This window comes from Oryzias latipes, chromosome 8 (assembly GCF_053564925.1).
Source record: "Oryzias latipes strain Hd-rR chromosome 8, Olatipes_Hd-rR_3.1".
In the NCBI taxonomy this organism is placed as follows: Eukaryota; Metazoa; Chordata; class Actinopteri; order Beloniformes; family Adrianichthyidae; genus Oryzias; species Oryzias latipes.
Window position 1 is genome coordinate 27,627,779 of NC_136244.1, and position 17,485 is coordinate 27,645,263.

Below are 17,485 nucleotides of genomic sequence, written 5' to 3' on the forward strand. Positions count from 1 at the left end.
GCTGTGGTGGATGTAGTTCTTGTAGTGGTGGTACTAATAGTGGTGACATTTGTAGTCAGTGGAGCTCCAGAACACCACCCATCCTGGTCCATCCTGGTCCTGGTCCAGGTCTGGTATGGGGACACTCTTGTGTAGACTCCTGGGAAATTAGGTAGAAGAACTCACAATTCCTGCCAGTCCATTCTGGTCTTATGCAGGTCTACAATCCTCTCCCTTCGATCCACTGAAAGCGCTCTAGTCTGTCCATGTTGGAGAGTTTGGAGGTGGACGGATGGACTGACTGTGTGGACAGGTGTCTTTTTCACAGGTGATCAACTGAGGAAAAGACAGGTGTCTTCAGGTCAGGTGACAGGTGGATAAGGAGAGTCTATAACTGGTCTGTGGGAACCAGAACTCTGAATGGTTACTCTGGGATCAAAAGCTGATTTCCCTCTAAGAAAGGAAAATGTACATAAATTCTTGAAGTGGGTTTCAGGATTTTCTTTGTGATTTTCCGTCTCACTGTTCAAATGAACCAACATCAAGATGACAGACTGCAAACTTCCTAAATCAGCAGAGATCAAATACTTCCACTGGATGTTTCCTTGGTTCTTGTTGCTGATCATCCTCAGAAGGTCAAGAACAGAGAAAGCGTCACGAACAGCCGCATTAAGGAGCAAAAAAAAGCTTTGAATTGGTTTGTTGTAACGCAGAGGAATTTGTGGTCAAACGTGGAATTATGTTTTCAAGAAACCGATTTAATCTGATGGGATCATTTTGTTTGTTTTGCTGTTTTGGAGACCAGGGGCCTGTTTCAGAAAGGAGGTTCGACCAACTCTGAGGTTGAACTTGAACTCTGAGTTGGTCAATCGGGAGATTAACAACTCTGAGTTTTCTGTTTCAGAGAAGCTGATCGGAGTTAGGTCAATCAACTCTGAGTGGACTGATTCGGAGTTTAGCGTCCGCACCGCGACTATAAGAAGCCACTATCAATGGAGCGCAGATATTACGAGTCACCATGGCAACCGTGGAAAAAAAGAGGTCTGCGTATTTTTCGCCAGCTGAACTTGACGTGCTGCTGCAGAGTTACAGTGAATATGAGCACATATTCCGGAAGAAAAGCAACACCGCTGCATCTGCAAAACAGAGACAGTTAGCGTGGAAAACATAGCTGCTCAAGTTAATGCGCAAGTTTGCATTTAAATCATTGTTATAAAATATTGGCTGTAATAACTTTTTAAATAGCGTAAGGAGTGAAATAAAAAATGGTGATATTTAGGTGTACTTTTGAAGTGTTATTCCTGGTGTAAATGCATGAAATGCTGCATAGTGACAGAACCAATCTGGGGGGAAATGCATTTAACGTCGGTAATGTTTAGAGGAGTTTTTTGTTAACCTTCCCCTCTTGCAAACGTTGGTCAGTTTAATATTAATACATGCAATTGTGTTTTTAAAAGTGAACTTTTGTCTACTGTTGAACCTTTCGCTGCGCGAAGACTTCTCCTTTCTTTTCTCTCGTCTTTCCGACCGACCGTGGTCAGAAGCTCAGGGGAGATTTCCTTCAGGGCTGAAGGGAATTCTCCTTCGGGGTTCACTTCCCGTTGGAAACCCTCAACCTCCAGAGCGGATTAAGAATGACTCCAAAACAGTTATTCTGGGAATGACACCTTATCTTTATTTAACTAAGTGCTCCGTCCTCCGAACACACAATATATTCCCCGCACACACCTCTGCTCCGTGCTCACCCCCCCCCCATCTGCACCTGCAATCGCCCCTCCCCTTGTCCCCTTGTCTCTCGTGGATCGCACCCCGCTCAGCACACACGCTGCAACACTACCCTTGTATTGATCAAGTGGTATAGGTTTATACGGGATTAAGAAAGTAAGCAGTGCTAGCAAATTGTGTTTCCATAAAATAATTGTTACATTAATCTAATTCAATGTCCCTGATTTCATTTTCACGTAGATGCAATCCTGCAGGAATTAAAAGAACATGGCAGCAGCTAAAAGTGAAAAAAAATCGAGTCTTCTCAAAATCCTCGTACGAGGTAAATATAATTCTCTATGAATTAATGCAGCCTCCTCGTCTATTGGGTCCTCCAAAAAAGGACAAGCCATTCTTGTCACTTAGACCGTCTCTGTCTGTGTGACGGAAATGTGGGCAATGAAGGTTAAAGCGAAAAATACGTCGTTCGTCTTTAAAAAGGGGAGGGGACCGGCAGAAACTTCGAGTTTGGAGAATAAAACCTGCTCCCAACCAGGTTAGGTTCACAGCATAAGTAACCATGGACACTGACTCTGAGTATAAGTTACCTCTCTTTCAGAAACGGGTTTGACTTACTCTGCTTTCTCTGGTTTAACAAACCTCCCATTCTGAAACGGAAAACCCAGGGTTTCCCTGATTTCAGGGTTAATGCACTCAGAGTTTACACTTAACCTCCTTTCTGAAACAGGCCCCTGTTTCAGAAAGGAGGTTCAACCAACTCTGAGGTTAAACTTGAACTCTGAGTTGGTCAATCGGGAGATTAACAACTCTGAGTTTTCTGTTTCAGAGAAGCTGATCGGAGTTAGGTCAATCAACTCTGAGTGGACTGATTCGGAGTTTAGCGTCCACACCGCGACTATAAGAAGCCACTATCAATGGAGCGCAGATATTACGAGTCACCATGGCAACCGTGGAAAAAAAGAGGTCTGCGTATTTTTCGCCAGCTGAACTTGACGTGCTGCTGCAGAGTTACAGTGAATATGAGCAGATATTCCAGAAGAAAAGCAACACCGCTGCATCTGCAAAACAGAGACAGTTAGCGTGGAAAACATAGCTGCTCAAGTTAATGCGCAAGTTTGCATTTAAATCATTGTTATAAAATATTGGCTGTAATAACTTTTTAAAAAGCGTAAGGTGTGAAATAAAAAATGGCTATATTTAGGTGTACTTTTTAAGTGTTATTCCTGGTGTAAATGCATGAAATGCTGCATAGTGTACAGAACCAATCTGGGGGAAAATGCATTTAACGTCGGTAATGTTTAGAGGAGTTTTTTGTTAACCTCCCCCTCTTGCAAACGTTGCTCAGTTTAATATTAATCCATGCAATTGTGTTTTTAAAAGTGAACTTTTGTCTACCTTTGTACTGATCAAGTGGTATAAGTTTATATGGGATTAAGAAAGTAAGCAGTGCTAGCAAATTGTGCTTCCAAAAAGTAATTGTTACATTAATCTAATTCAATGTCCCTGATTTCATTTTCATGTAGATGCAATCCTGCAGGAATTAAAAGAACATGGCAGCAGCTAAAAATGAAGTATAAAAACATAATTCAATCAGGTCAAATGTGAGCATGTCATGGATGTAAGCTTTGTTGACAATATTTGACATATGAAACATCTACATAGCAATACATATCTAATGTTGTTTTCATTGTATATATGTAATTGACTGCAACGAAAAACGGTAACGCTCAAACAAAAACGTATGGGGAAATGACAAAAAATCGAGTCTAGGTCTCAAAATCCTCGCACGACGTAAATGTAATTCTCTAGGAATTAATGCAGCCTCCTCGTCTATTGGGTCCTCCAAAACAGGACAAGCCATTCTTGTCACTTAGACCGTCTCTGTGTGACGGAAATGTGGGCAATGAAGGTTAAAGCGAAACATGCCGCTTCGTCTTTAAAAAGGGGAGGGGACCGGCAGAAACCTTGAGTTTAGAGAATAAAACCTGCTCCCGACCAGGTTAGGTTCACAGCATAAGTAACCATGGATTCTGACTCCGAGTAAAAGTTACCTCTCTTTCAGAAACGGATTTGACTTACTCTGCTTTCTCTGGTTTAACAAACCTCCCATTCTGAAACGGAAAACCCAGGGTTTCCCTGATTTCAGGGTTAACGCACTCAAGGCCTGTTCACACCGGGACGAATTTCGTTTAACGCCTCGTGACTAAACAAAGGGCACCAATGAGAGTGTGCACACCGAGGCGAAAAAACGCCAAGCGCCAAAGCGTCAAAAAAAAAAAAACGCCTCGGGTTCGTTTTTTTTTTCCGACGCGTCGCGTCGAAATCTATTCGACCAATAAGAATGGCGCTTTTGCACACGTGTCTGGAGCTTCTGAAGTTACAGTAAAACACAACTTGGGGGCGCTCAAACACAAAACTGCCTTGCTGAGCACACATACCAGCGAAGAAGATAGACGCCAAGTAGCGTCTACACACAGCCGCGAAGCAATAATGACGGACATTCTAAAATATCCCCGAACCAAGCACCAGTTGGAGCTACTGGTGCTTGAAATATTCATGTTTTCTTTGTATGATTCTGACAAGCGCGTAAATACTTGCTCTCTTCTTCTGAGTGAAAAGCGACTTTAAGAATCGTAAAGTTGCGCAGCGCCACCTTGTGTACAGGAGTATTTCTGTTTACATTAAGCGCCATCTAATGTCAGGGAAGGAAATTGCATGTTCGCTCGGCTCATCGTCAGCGAAAATCGCCTGGGTGTGAACACAAAAAACGTGGCGAAAAACGCTGGCGAATAACGCCTGGCGGATATTCGTCCCGGTGTGTACGGGCCTTCAGAGTTTACACTTAACCTCCTTTCTGAAACAGGCCCCAGAAGCTGACAAACATCAAAGAATGTTTACAGTAAACAACAATCCAAACCAAACAACCTAAATCCCCATATTCAGTCTTTGATCCCAAACAGCTGTTTCTCCCTTTACTTCTCTGAGCTGATCTTTTTCTCTGAAGACCTTTGTGACCTTCCTCCTTCCGTCACCGTTAGCACTCCTTTGTTTCATTTGGAACGGATCCTCTTGGTGTGAGATGATGATTCCTCAGAGTAAAGACCTGCAGTTGAACGTAGAGCAGCTGAGGCAAAGCAAAGCTGGGACTGACAGAAGGAAATCTCGGAGGCTTTTCTTTTCAGGCTACTTTTACTTTATTAAAACTTTAAGGTAGTTATTGTAGATACTTTGAACTGACTGTTGAAATATTTCATCATTTTGTTTCTGGAATATCAAAGTACACTTTAGAATAAACTACATTGTGTTAAAAAAAAAAAATAATAATAATAATAATTTAGAGGATTAGTTACACTTCAACCCAGTTTCTGTGTTTTTGTTTTCTGCCTGATTTTCTTTGTTTTTTAAAGATTATTTTGAGAAACAAAAATATAATAATGTTCACTAAACAATCAAATTCCAGCTTCAGCTGCTCATTTTTATAATAAACTTAGATGGATTTGAGTCTTTTCGGTTGTTCCGGCAGAACTTTAGTTGGAATGAAAGTGAACGAGAAGCTTCTCTTCTCCTCTCGTTGACTCCAGAAAGTTCTCATGAAGCTGCGTCACGTGGTCCCGATCCAGTTTCACAATAAGACGCCTGAATGTTGAGCCTCACTGACGGAAACGCGCGTCCAACAGGAAACGTCTTATTTTGAAGGGTCAAAACCGGAAACGGCTGTGGAGCGTTCCGCAGACTCGACGGTTTTGTTCGTGAAGCGTCTAGAAGCAGCCAGGCTGTGAGCTTCCGCAGATATAAAGCGGCTGATCCGAGAGCAGAGACAGTTAGAGAAAGAGAGCAGAGCGCAGAGAAGATCCAGAGGAGAAGAAAGAGAAGAAGATCCTTCCTCTTCACAGATCACTCCATCATCACTCAGCTGTAAGTATTTCCTTCATTCTTTCTAGAGAAAAGGCAGGAAAGTGGAGGAAAAGCTTTGATCCAGACTATCGGGAGGAAAAGGCAGATTTGATTAGAAACCTTTTACTTTGTTTTAATTTAATTATTTACTTTTATTAAACTGGATTAGAAACCTTTTTTCTATTTTTTTATTTATTTACTTTTATTAGATTGGATAAGAAACCTTTTTCTATTTTAAATTTATTTATTTATTTTTGTTAGATTGGATTAGAAACCTTTTTTTCATGCCAATCAAACTTTATTGCTTTAGTCTGAACGACAGAAGCTTTGGAGATGTTTGGTTGGTTGAAGTAGAAACCTGAAGCCTTGATGTGCTAACTTTACCGAGTAGAGACCAGAGCAGATGAGCGTGAGCCAGAACCGCCTGAATCCTCCTTCTAGAGGAATCCGAGCTCTGATGCTGGACTGGGTTCTTTCTAGACTCTGTCAGAGCGGCTGCAGAAGTTCATGTTTGTAACGTTTCCTCCCGTTTGTGTCTGCGCGTCTTTACAGCACAAAGTCATCCAGCAAACATGTCTGCGGCCAAGAGCGTGTCCATCGGCATCGACCTGGGCACCACCTACTCTTGTGTGGGCGTCTTCCAGCACGGAAAAGTGGAAATCATCGCCAACGACCAGGGCAACAGGACCACCCCCAGCTATGTGGCCTTCACCGACACGGAGAGGCTGATTGGAGACGCGGCCAAGAACCAGGTGGCTCTGAACCCCAGCAACACCGTGTTTGACGCCAAGAGGCTGATTGGGCGGAGGTTCGACGAGCCGGTGGTGCAGGCCGACATGAAGCACTGGCCCTTCAAGGTGGTTTCAGAAGGAGGGAAGCCCAAAATCCAGGTGGACTACAAAGGAGAGAACAAGACCTTCTTCCCCGAGGAGATTTCCTCCATGGTCCTGGTGAAGATGAAGGAGATCGCCGAGGCCTACCTGGGCCACAAGGTGTCCAACGCCGTCATCACAGTGCCGGCGTACTTCAACGACTCCCAACGACAGGCCACCAAAGACGCGGGCGTCATCGCGGGACTCAACGTCCAGAGGATCATCAACGAGCCCACGGCGGCCGCCATCGCCTACGGACTGGACAAGGGCAAGTCGGGAGAGAGAAACGTGCTGATCTTTGACTTGGGAGGAGGCACCTTCGACGTGTCCATCCTGACCATCGAAGACGGCATCTTTGAGGTGAAGGCCACGGCCGGAGACACTCACCTGGGCGGAGAGGACTTTGACAACCGCATGGTCAACCACTTTGTGGAGGAGTTCAAGAGGAAACACAAGAAGGACATCAGCCAGAACAAGAGGGCCTTGAGGAGGCTGCGCACCGCTTGCGAGAGGGCCAAGAGGACCCTGTCCTCCAGCTCCCAGGCCAGCATCGAGATCGACTCTCTGTTTGAGGGCATCGACTTCTACACCTCCGTCACCAGAGCTCGCTTTGAGGAGCTGTGCTCCGACCTGTTCAGGGGAACGCTGGAACCGGTGGAGAAAGCCCTGAGGGACGCCAAGATGGACAAGGGGCAGATCCACGACGTGGTCCTGGTGGGAGGCTCCACCCGGATCCCCAAAATCCAGAAGCTCCTGCAGGACTTCTTCAACGGCCGAGAGCTGAACAAGAGCATCAACCCGGACGAGGCGGTGGCTTACGGCGCCGCCGTGCAGGCCGCCATCCTGTCGGGCGACACCTCGGGCAACGTCCAGGACCTGCTGCTGCTGGACGTGTTGCCTCTGTCCTTGGGCATCGAGACGGCCGGAGGAGTCATGACGGCCCTGATCAAACGCAACACCACCATCCCCACCAAGCAGACCCAGGTGTTCAGCACCTACGCCGACAACCAGCCCGGGGTCCTGATCCAGGTCTACGAAGGCGAGAGAGCCATGACCAAGGACAACAACCTGCTGGGCAAGTTTGATCTGACGGGAATCCCGCCGGCTCCCCGAGGGGTCCCGCAGATCGAGGTCACCTTCGACATCGACGCCAACGGCATCTTGAACGTGTCGGCGGTGGACAAAAGCACCGGCAAGGAGAACAAGATCACCATCACCAACGACAAGGGCCGCCTCAGCAAAGAGGACATCGAGAGGATGGTGCAGGAGGCGGAGAAGTACAAAGCCGAGGACGAGCAGCAGAGGGACAAGATCGCCGCCAAGAACTCCCTGGAGTCCTTGGCCTTCAACCTGAAGAGCAGCGCGCAGGACGACAGCTTGAAGGACAAAATCAGCCAGGAAGACAGGAAGAGGGTGGTGGAGAAGTGCGACGAGACCATCGCCTGGCTGGAGAACAACCAGCTGGCCGACAAAGACGAGTTCCAGCACAAGCAGAAAGAGCTGGAGAAGGTCTGCAACCCCATCATCAGCAAGCTGTATCAGGGAGGGATGCCCAGCGGCTCCTGCAGAGAGCAGGCGCGGGCCGACAGCCAGGGGCCCACTATTGAGGAGGTGGACTGAAGGGGCCCTGGTTCTGGACCCGCTTGACTGGACAGACGTGAACATGGAAATATTGTCAAGTGTCAAACTTTACTCAGACTTTGCTCTGCTGGACATTGCAAGAAAACCTGAACTGAGATGTTTGAGGGAAGTAAGAAAAAGCTGTGATGTCATTTCTGTCCGACACGTTTGGAACCTCAGCTGCTAAAATCCTGTGTTTGAATGGAAAATACTAACTTTTTCATTTATTTATTTGTTCCTGTCATGAAAATTATTGTTGTTGAATATGTTTACATGTTTGTAACTTGTTTTTAATAAAAAGAAGATAAAATCACTCTTTTCTTTCTCTTTGTCTTGCATTTAGACTAGAACACAGTTTAACTTATTTCTTTACTGTTATTTGTCTTCTGTCAGTGAGTCAACCGTTAATTAAAACACTATTACATAAACAGTCCTAATCCGATGTTGTGTTTATGACTTTTTAAAACGTTTTGGTGTAACTACACTGAATTCCTTCAGTTAAAGTTCTTTAATCATACTCTCAAGGTTTCAGGACTTCTCCCTCATAATCACATCATAGTCAGTGTTAAAGGTGGGTGTCACTCTAAAAAAAACAGATGGTCAAGTTAGCATTAAAATAAACTTTTCTGCTAAGAAAGGTTACGACATATTTGTTAATTTAAGATAATTTTACCTTCAAAACTGAAGTCAATAGAATCAATTTTAATGTTAATTTTCAATGACGTATTTACAGCTTCTCTTATCGTAGGGTTTATTAACTCAAAGGTTTCTGACATTGGCTTTTGTGTTAGTTTGTAATTGAAATGTCTTTCTTAAGCAGTAATTATGAGGGAACGGTTCATTTGATGCAAAAAGTCTGTTGGAATCTTCAGTTGCAGGACTAAAACCAACCGCTAGATGTCGCCTTTGAGCCATTTCGATCGAAAATAAACAGACTTTCATAAAAACAGCCAACCGATGAATAAACACATCAAAATCACCGTCACATTTGAACGTATTCGCGTTTCAGCACAGTCCGATTATCACTGTAGTTACATCTATATTTGAAGTTTGTATTCTCAAAAATATTTGGAAGATTTTTCTTCCAACCGCAAAAAAAGTTTAAGAGAAAAATAAGGTTATGTAATTTAGATGAGGGAAAATAATCAGTACACTTATGTAATGTAACACCATCATTTGTGCAGCCTTATATGAAGCTGAAGGTTTCTTTACGGCAGCAGTGAGGCTCAGGCGTGTCATATAGGATTTATTATAGAAATGCAGTTTTCGGTGTCCGTTATTGTCGGTACACGCTGACAGACGAAGTTTGCTGGACGGTTTAACGCCGCTTTTATATAATCCTCACCTAAAAATCAAGATACTGCTATGTATATTTTTAACGATTTCCTTATTTTATTTTTGATTATATTAACACGACAGGTTCTGGAAATAATCGTATGACAGGAATAATCTGCGAGTGACGCCTCGGAGCGATCATTAACCAAATGTAGGTCGATTTATTTATAACGTCTTATTTCTGAGGGAAGCTTCACCGGAAGTAGCGCGATTCTGTTTCCTGTTACAGTTTGAGTCCCTCCCCAAAATCCCGGGCCATCTTGTGCTTAGCCGAAACAAAACGGGGACAGAACCGGTCTAGACTTTGAGGATGGGGTGCTGCTTTTAGGGACGAGTTTGGGGGCGGCTTTTCGGTTCTGCACCGGGACATTATGACTTGTGGTCCCGCCCCGCGGATAAACTCCCGCCCCACCCCGCTCACCGGCTAACCTTAGCTCCACCGTTAGGCTAAGCTAGCCGATTAGCTCCGGCTGGTCACCCAGAAAGAGCGGAGAGGCTGAGGCGACAGACCGAGCGCCACATCTCGGAGGGCTCCGCGGGGGGAATGCATCGGCATTGACGGCCAACGCGCGCTATGAGGAGCGCCGCTCGCCGCTAGCTCTGCCGCTATAACGCCTGTTTTTCGTCCCAGAGCGGAGCCTCGATCAGCCGCGGTGAGTCAGTGACGTTGCGCCCCGTTTGCCTGGCTGCTGTGCTAACCCCCGTTAGCTCGGCGGCTAACGGGACGCTAACTAACCTAGTTAGCTTCTCCACTGGCTTCCAAACTTGCCTCAAACCCCAGCTTCCGGTTTTTAGTCTGCTGGATGTCGATCAGGAGCTGTTAGTTCGTCCCAGAAACGGTTTACAGCCCCCGTTAGGAAGAATCAACGGTTTTTATCATCTTCATTAACAAATAAATCGGAATTATTATGAAAGGAGGACAAAATCTTTTCTAAAGCAGGACAAACTCAGGCTAAAATGTTACCTGAAAACGGACTTAATCTGTTACTAGTTAATATTCTGATCATAACAACAGTCATAAAGAGATGACGCTTGTGTTTAACAGGAACTGAAGGCTCTGCTGTCATTTGGTCTGCAGTCTGTCTGTCTGTCTGTCTCTCTCTCTGTCTGTCTGTCTGCTTGTCTGTCTGTCTCTCTCTCTGCTTGTCTGTCTGTCTGTCTCTCTGTCTGTCTGTCTGCTTGTCTGTCTGTCTCTCTCTCTGTCTGTCTGTCTGCTTGTCTGTCTGTCTCTCTCTCTGTCTGTCTCTCTGTCTGTCTCTCTCTCTGTCTGTCTCTCTGTCTGTCTGTCTCTCTGCTTGTCTGTCTGTCTGTCTCTCTGTCTGTCTCTCTGCTTGTCTGTCTGTCTCTCTCTCTGTCTGTCTGTCTGCTTGTCTGTCTGTCTCTCTCTCTGTCTGTCTCTCTGTCTGTCTGTCTCTCTGCTTGTCTGTCTGTCTGTCTCTCTGTCTGTCTGTCTGCTTGTCTGTCTGTCTCTCTCTCTGTCTGTCTCTCTGTCTGTCTGTCTCTCTGCTTGTCTGTCTGTCTGTCTCTCTGTCTGTCTCTCTGCTTGTCTGTCTGTCTCTCTCTCTGTCTGTCTCTCTGCTTGTCTGCAGCAGCTTTTCTTTGGCTGCAGGAGGAACAAACCTTTCCAGCGTTTCAGCTTTTGCTTCTGTTGAAACACTTTATGAGCCTGAACCACAAACCGAGTCACATGATGCTTTTATCCTCCACACCTTTTCAGTTTAGGTCAACCTAATAACATTTTTAATATTTTGGTTTATTTTATTAGTAATAATATTCATTTTCATACATTCTGTTGAAAGTGTGAAAATAGGTCTTTATTTTGGTGAAAATCTTTGGTTCTGTTTTGGTTGCTAAAGTGTGAAAAAACACATTTTAATTTTCTTATTGGAGATTTCTTTAGAATCAGCTGCTGTCTGAACGGTGTTCTTCCTCCTTCAAGAACCTTTTATTGGTCTGAACTCTGCTGGGATCGTCTGCTAAAGCGGTTTGCTCACCTGCACATGGAGAACCCCTGACTCCTGTAGATGTAGATGGACTGCATACAGTAGACGGTGATGACATCATGTGTTTGCATACATCTGAATGGACGTTTGAGGTTTTCCTTCATCACATGTCTGGCTCTCCGCCTGCAGCCGATCATGGAAATTACTGGGAAAGCGGTTGGATGTTTGCTCGCAGACATGGGGGGCTTGTTGCCAAGAACAATTAATGTGGGATTTCCTCAGAAAATCACATCACTTCTTTAAAACAAGTTTGGAAATTTAGAAGCTTAAATTTTTGACTTTCAAAGGAAACTGCTTGTCTTATCCACCTTTACTTCTACAGGAGTTATTATAGTCAAATCTGTGAACTGGTTTTCTTTCTTTCCGTTAGTTTTTATCGTAAGAATTCATCATTTTATAATGAAAGTTCAACGTTTGTGTGTTTTTCACGACTAAAGTGGTTTTAAATGGAAACCTGTTAAATAAAGATTCACATAGAAAACATGAACCAAACTGGATTCAGACTGAAGACACGTGACTGAATCCATCCAGGTTCCTCTTTTCTTCTGCAGAGGAAGTAAAACAAACATGTTTTTCCGTGGAAAATCACAGAAAACAGATTTATAAATCACCTGGAACGGTAGTTTCCAGTCAGACGCTGAACCACAGGCCCACAGGCAACCGTCAGGCTGCTTTAATCTGGTTTCTTTCAATAGAAGTTAATTAAGTTGACATGAATCAGATTTATATTTGTGCTTCTGTTTAACCAGAACAATTATGCATGAAGAGACTTAAAAATGATAAGGAGGAGGAGGAATGATGGGAGTTCTTGATAATTTCCCATGAACTCTGTTGTTCCTGCTGGAGTCGTGTGGATTTGATTCTGATTTCAATTCTTCTCACTTTAGTCTGAAACGTTTCTTCTATCAGACTCAAACCAACCTGCAGGTTCTGGGTGTGGATGCTTTTACCACTAAAGTCAGTGAAGGTTGGTAATTTCTCTGAATGAGGGAAGTCTGTCTGCTTTATTAGATGTTTTCATGGGGGTAACAAGCTCCGCCTCCACGCCGTTCGGCTGCTGCAGCTTCTCGGTTTCATTAGGTTTGCATTAGAAAATGCAAAAAAACCTGCAGCAGCAGCAGAAGCTGCAGGTTTGTGTGTCAGTAGTTTGATATCTGAAGGACGGAAAGCGGCTGAGAGGATTTCTGTGTTTGATTTACCCGCCGCTCCAGACCGTCAGGTCTGGGATGAACATGAAGCATCATGGGAAATGGGTTCAGTGAGTTTTAAACAAGCTTTGGGTCAAATATTGGGGGTGGGACGGTGTAAAGTCTGCCCCCTCGTCTGATGTGCCCTGGCACAGCGGGGCTTCAACAGGAACAAAGGTGGCGGTGCTGCATTAACCAGGGGCCCCGGGGCCGAGTGCATTCACAGACTGACAGAGGCCCCGTTATGTCAGCGGCCCTCCTCGGAGGCCGAGCAGCCCCATTAACCCCTTTATGCAGCCCAGATTACTGATGCCGGCAGATGATTTGATGCGGAGCTCCGCCCCCCTCTGGATTTCACGGATTTATTTAAATCTGTCCTTGATTTGAGCCGTCAGTGACGTCCTCGCTGGCGTTTAGCTGCTCTGATCTGCAGATGCCAAACAAACCTTTGGACTCCAGCTTTACCGCTTGTCTTTAGAAAGTCTTTGGTGTTTATTGAACCAGTCTTTGTCTGAAACCGTGTCGGCAAATCCTCCTCCTGCGCAGGTTTGTCAGAAGCGTGAAGGTCTCCGCTTCAAGCTGCAGACCCTCACGATCAGACGGAGACATTCAGATTCTGCTCAGAGACGCTGCTTCCTGCTTGTTCTTCAGAAAATGTCACTTTTTCAGTCAAGTATTCAGTTTAAACTGTTTTAAGGACGATATTTCTTTCTTCGTGACCACAGCAGCATCAATCTGAATGGATTCAGGTCAGATTGGAATAGTTTTGTCTGGAATACATTTCTACCCAAGTTAGGAAAACGTCCAAATGTTTATTTCTCTAATTGAAAATACAAGAAATGGGGTCAAAGAGAAAAAGCAAACTACTCCTGAGGAAAAGACCGTTTGAAACCGTTAGCTCCACCTGTAGATCCCAGATCATTAACCGTCCATGTGAGAAAAGGCTGATATAGACGTCTCTGTGCTCCTGGTCTCTCTGTGCTCCTGGTCTTCCTTCTCCTGGTCTCTGTGCTCCTGGTCTTCGGGCTCCTGGTCTCTGTGCTCCTGGTCTTCGGGCTCCTGGTCTCTGTGCTCCTGGTCTTCGGGCTCCTGGTCTCTGTGCTCCTGGTCTCTGTGCTCCTGGTCTCTGTGCTCCTGGTCTCTGTGCTCCTGGTCTTCGGGCTCCTGGTCTCTGTGCTCCTGGTCTTCGGGCTCCTGGTCTCTGTGCTCCTGGTCTCTGTGCTCCTGGTCTTCCTGTTCTGTGGGATCAGTGGTTTCTTCAGCTCCTGCAGGAAATTCCTGCTTCCGTTTACAAGTTTTCAAACCAACTGTTCATTTCCCCTTTTTTTTTATCATTTTGAGCTTCTTAAAGTTTAATCTCATTTTGTCAACCGTACGTCTGTGTCTGAGCGTTCATGGTCTCTGCAGCGTTTAGGTCACGTATGTTCTTGGTTGATCTCATGTTCCTGCTCTGATTCATGGGGGGGGGGGTCCGTCTCCAGAGGACAGATTCATTTTCAGTTTTTTCAGCATTTTATTGGTAGACATGAGGTTTTTGAACCACTGTTGTGTTTTAGTGCTGAGACACGAGCGCTTGCTGGTTCCTGGCCGAGGAGCTTCCTGCTTTCCCTGGGAACGTCTTCGTGTCTCGACTTGTCGGCTCTTTACGATCGCGGCTAAACCGAGCGTGCCGGAGAATGCATTCATCGTTGCAGCCGGCGAGTTGATCCAAGGAACCAGGCTCGACTTGAAAATGTTTTTCAGGTCTTCACTTGACGCTGGGCCTGGAGACGGCGGGGTTTCTGTGAAAGACGGTAAAAACTGACGGCTGTGTTTGTGCCGGCAGGAGCTGGCCATGCCCTCCAATGCACGGACGGGCAATCAGAAGGACCCAGACGCGGCGGAGCTGTTCTGCAAGGATGATCCGGAGAAGCTGTTCGCCGACCTCCGGGAGATCGGCCACGGCAGCTTCGGAGCCGTCTACTTTGTGAGTACGAGTCCGTCAGACCGGCGTGGTCGAACGGTGGTCCGTGTGAGAGCCATGCTTGGACGCCCTGAACACGAGGGTCTCTGGACCCACAGCTGTCACTCATCCGAGCCAGAACTTTGTGATTAAAGTCTGGAAATGAGTTCAGGAAGAACGTGTCCTCCTGTCTGTAGACAAACAGCAGTAGCTGCTGCTTCAGACAGGCAGAGGGGAGGAGCTCCGTCTTCTGGACGTCTTCCTCGTATTCCAGTTTGAAGGGGCAGTTGTTAACCTGTGGGGGTGGGGGGGTTCTGCCCTCCCCGAGTCACTAACAGCAGCAGCTTGCTGATCAAACCAGTGAAGAGTCTGGTCCCGCTGAGAAGATCTGCTGATGGAGGCAGCGGGGGGGATGTCAGCAGAGGAGCAGCTTTTATGGGTCGGCGGGGGTCTGTTAGTGATTCATGCGGCGCCGCTCCGGAAAGGTCTCGCCTCCAAAAACAGTGGCTTTGCTGGAGAGCGCGCTGAGCAGAGGAGCACCGCTTCAGCTTCCTGTGTGGGATTCAGACGAGGAGCTCCTTAAGCGTTTCAGATCAAGAGGTGAACGGATGAACAACCTGCCTGGAACAGCGGTTGGTTCTCCTCTAAAGCCTCCGTCTGCTCTCTGCGTTCAACGTTCTTCACTGCCAGGATCTGCAGGGACAGAAAAGCCTGGAAGAAGAGCAGCAGACCCCCCCCCAAGAGGTTAATAAAGCTAAAGGTTTGCCAAAGAAAAAGTCTGTCATGAGTCCAGGAGGGTCCACACTGACATCTGTGATGCAGATCTAACAGAAAAACTCTTTTAGAAACATTAAAATGTTCACATCGAGGCAGAAACTTTTCACAATAAAAGCATCCGTTTATTCTGGCTGAGCTCCGCCGAACTGAACCACCTTTGACCTAAAAACCCCTCTGATGCTGGTTGATGATCCCAGTCAGGTCAGAAGGTCTGATTGTCTAAACGAGACTTTATCCTGGAAAACATGACCACAAAAGCTGCTGAGTCTGCGGTTCTCCAACACTCCTCTTTCCTCAGCCATTCCTGAGGAACATCCGGACGGTCCGGGTCTGCAGAACAATCAAAGGTTCCTGATTTAATAGGTGGGGTCCTTGAAAAGGGTCAGAGGTGAAGGTTCAGTGTTTTTCAGGGTCACGGGCGGCTTTCTGCTGTAAGCTGATCTCCTGAACACAAAGGGAATGAAAAACCAGGAGTTGTGTGTAATCTGGATTAGAGGAACACACTTTCTGCTGCTCTGATGACCCAGACTGCCAATTTACCCAAACAAGCCGCAATCTGGTTTGAATCTGGCAGCAGATGATTCCCGGATCCTCAGTCCAGCAGAACCCTCCCCCTAATCTACGCGCTCCAGAAGCATCTCCATGGCAGATGTGGCGCTGCAGCAACATCTGGGATGGTTTGGATGTCAAAGGAAAGCAGCTTTGTTCTGATCCATCCACGGATCTGTGACGAGGATGTGTCGGATCCAAAGACGCTGCTGTGGACTCATGTGACCTTCACACACCGATGAAGACTCTGGATGAAGATGTTCAGCTTGAAAAAGAAGCTCCAGGAAAGCAGCGTGAAGCTCTGTTAACGGTTGGAGCTGAGGTGATCCGTGTTCCTCGTGTCACTAAAGCTGAGTCATTTTAGATGACTCAGCTAAACGGTCACAGCTCTGCTTTTATTTTGAAAATACTGAAAGAGGAGTCTTGAAAATGTTGGTTCCCTTCAAACGTTTTCATTAGAGCTCCGTTTGATGTTTCTGTTGGAAACAATTGTAATTATTTGTATGATGAACCTGATCAGTCTTACCTGAGAAACACAAAGGGGGCGGGGCCTCCTTCAGTCGTTTCATTCTAGCGTTTAGCACCAAAGTTTGTTTTTGAGTTTCTATCAAAGTCTTCCTGCCGGTGAAACTAGTTTTTACCCATCAGGCCCGTGATGTGCGGAACAACGAGGTGGTGGCCATCAAGAAGATGTCCTACAGCGGCAAGCAGACCAACGAGGTGAGCCCCCCCCCCCCAGCCCCCCGCCTGTCGTTCTGCCGGCCGACTGAGCGTCTCTGTGCTGCTCTGCAGAAATGGCAGGACATCATCAAGGAGGTGAAGTTCCTGCAGAAACTCCGTCACCCCAACACCATCGAGTACCGGGGCTGTTACCTGAAGGAGCACACCGCATGGGTATGCCCCCCCCCCACAGGGGCTTTAGCCCTCACTTCAAAGATGACGAGACGTTGTCACCTCAACACTTTGGTCGTTTGTCATGGAGGAATTCAGAATAAAATCTGTTTATTTATCATCTCTAACAGATGACAAGAACCTACGTTTAAACGTTGATTTCTTCTCCTGACCAAAATCCAGAAACTTCCTTTGACTAAAATTTCCTGAACATGTTTTTCCTTTGATGAAAGGAAACGTCTGATTTTTCAAAATTCAAAGAGGACTCTGTCCAGATTCCTTTTAGGTTTTGTGATTTCCGTTGTTGCTGGATCCATTTCACAGATGAGTCAGATAAACGTCTGTGTTTGAAATGTGTTGGTGAGCTAACGCCGTCTCCTCTCCTGCCCTCAGCTGGTGATGGAGTACTGTCTGGGTTCAGCCTCCGACCTCCTGGAAGGTCAGTTTAGTCCAACTCATCACTTCTGTCTCTTTCCTCCTCTGACTCCTTTTTTTCCTCTGCAGTCCACAAGAAGCCCCTCCAGGAGGTTGAAATAGCTGCCATTACCCATGGTGCACTGCAGGGATTAGCATATCTGCACTCTCACAACATGATTCACAGGTAACTTCTACCTCCTCACCTCACTGGAGACCATAGTTACAAATCTCTATCAGACGCTGTGTGGCGCCCTCTGCTGGTGACGTTTATGATACAGCTATACGTCCTAGAAG

The 17,485-nt window shown here is 46.2% G+C and overlaps 2 protein-coding genes and 1 long non-coding RNA gene across 5 annotated transcripts in view; 2 read left to right on the top strand and 1 right to left on the bottom strand.

The window, feature by feature from the left end:
* LOC144994350 (uncharacterized) lies at positions 1-10,309 on the bottom strand. The gene is made up of 3 exons (XR_013657856.1): positions 10,195-10,309; positions 4,681-4,807; positions 1-139 (listed from the first exon to the last, which is right to left on the bottom strand). It is a non-coding gene; the product is annotated as an uncharacterized LOC144994350 (long non-coding RNA).
* Positions 5,420-8,403, top strand: LOC101169455 (heat shock 70 kDa protein 1). Its single transcript, XM_023957237.2, has 2 exons — positions 5,420-5,619; positions 6,151-8,403. Exon 2 carries the CDS (start codon positions 6,171-6,173, stop codon positions 8,088-8,090), a length of 1,920 nt encoding a protein of 639 aa, XP_023813005.1. The 5' UTR covers positions 5,420-5,619; positions 6,151-6,170; the 3' UTR covers positions 8,091-8,403.
* Positions 9,554-17,485, top strand: part of taok2a (TAO kinase 2a) — a 25,583-nt gene continuing 17,651 nt past the window's right edge. Inside the window, exons 1-6 of one of the 3 annotated variants that reach the window (XM_078951960.1) lie at positions 9,554-9,576; positions 14,441-14,581; positions 16,532-16,603; positions 16,676-16,777; positions 17,168-17,213; positions 17,279-17,375. In XM_078951960.1, coding sequence (XP_078808086.1) covers positions 14,450-14,581; positions 16,532-16,603; positions 16,676-16,777; positions 17,168-17,213; positions 17,279-17,375 — 449 coding nt within the window. In that variant the 5' untranslated portion in view covers positions 9,554-9,576; positions 14,441-14,449. Of the gene's footprint in view, positions 9,577-9,629; positions 10,079-14,214; positions 14,359-14,440; positions 14,582-16,531; positions 16,604-16,675; positions 16,778-17,167; positions 17,214-17,278; positions 17,376-17,485 lie in introns of those variants that run through there. The other 2 variants (XM_023957234.2, XM_023957235.2) reach the window with 2 other exon arrangements.

Coding starts and splice junctions, on each gene's coding strand:
- LOC101169455 (XM_023957237.2), top strand. CDS start 6,171: ATGTCTGCGGCCAAGAGCGTGTCCATCGGCATCGACCTGGGCACCACC.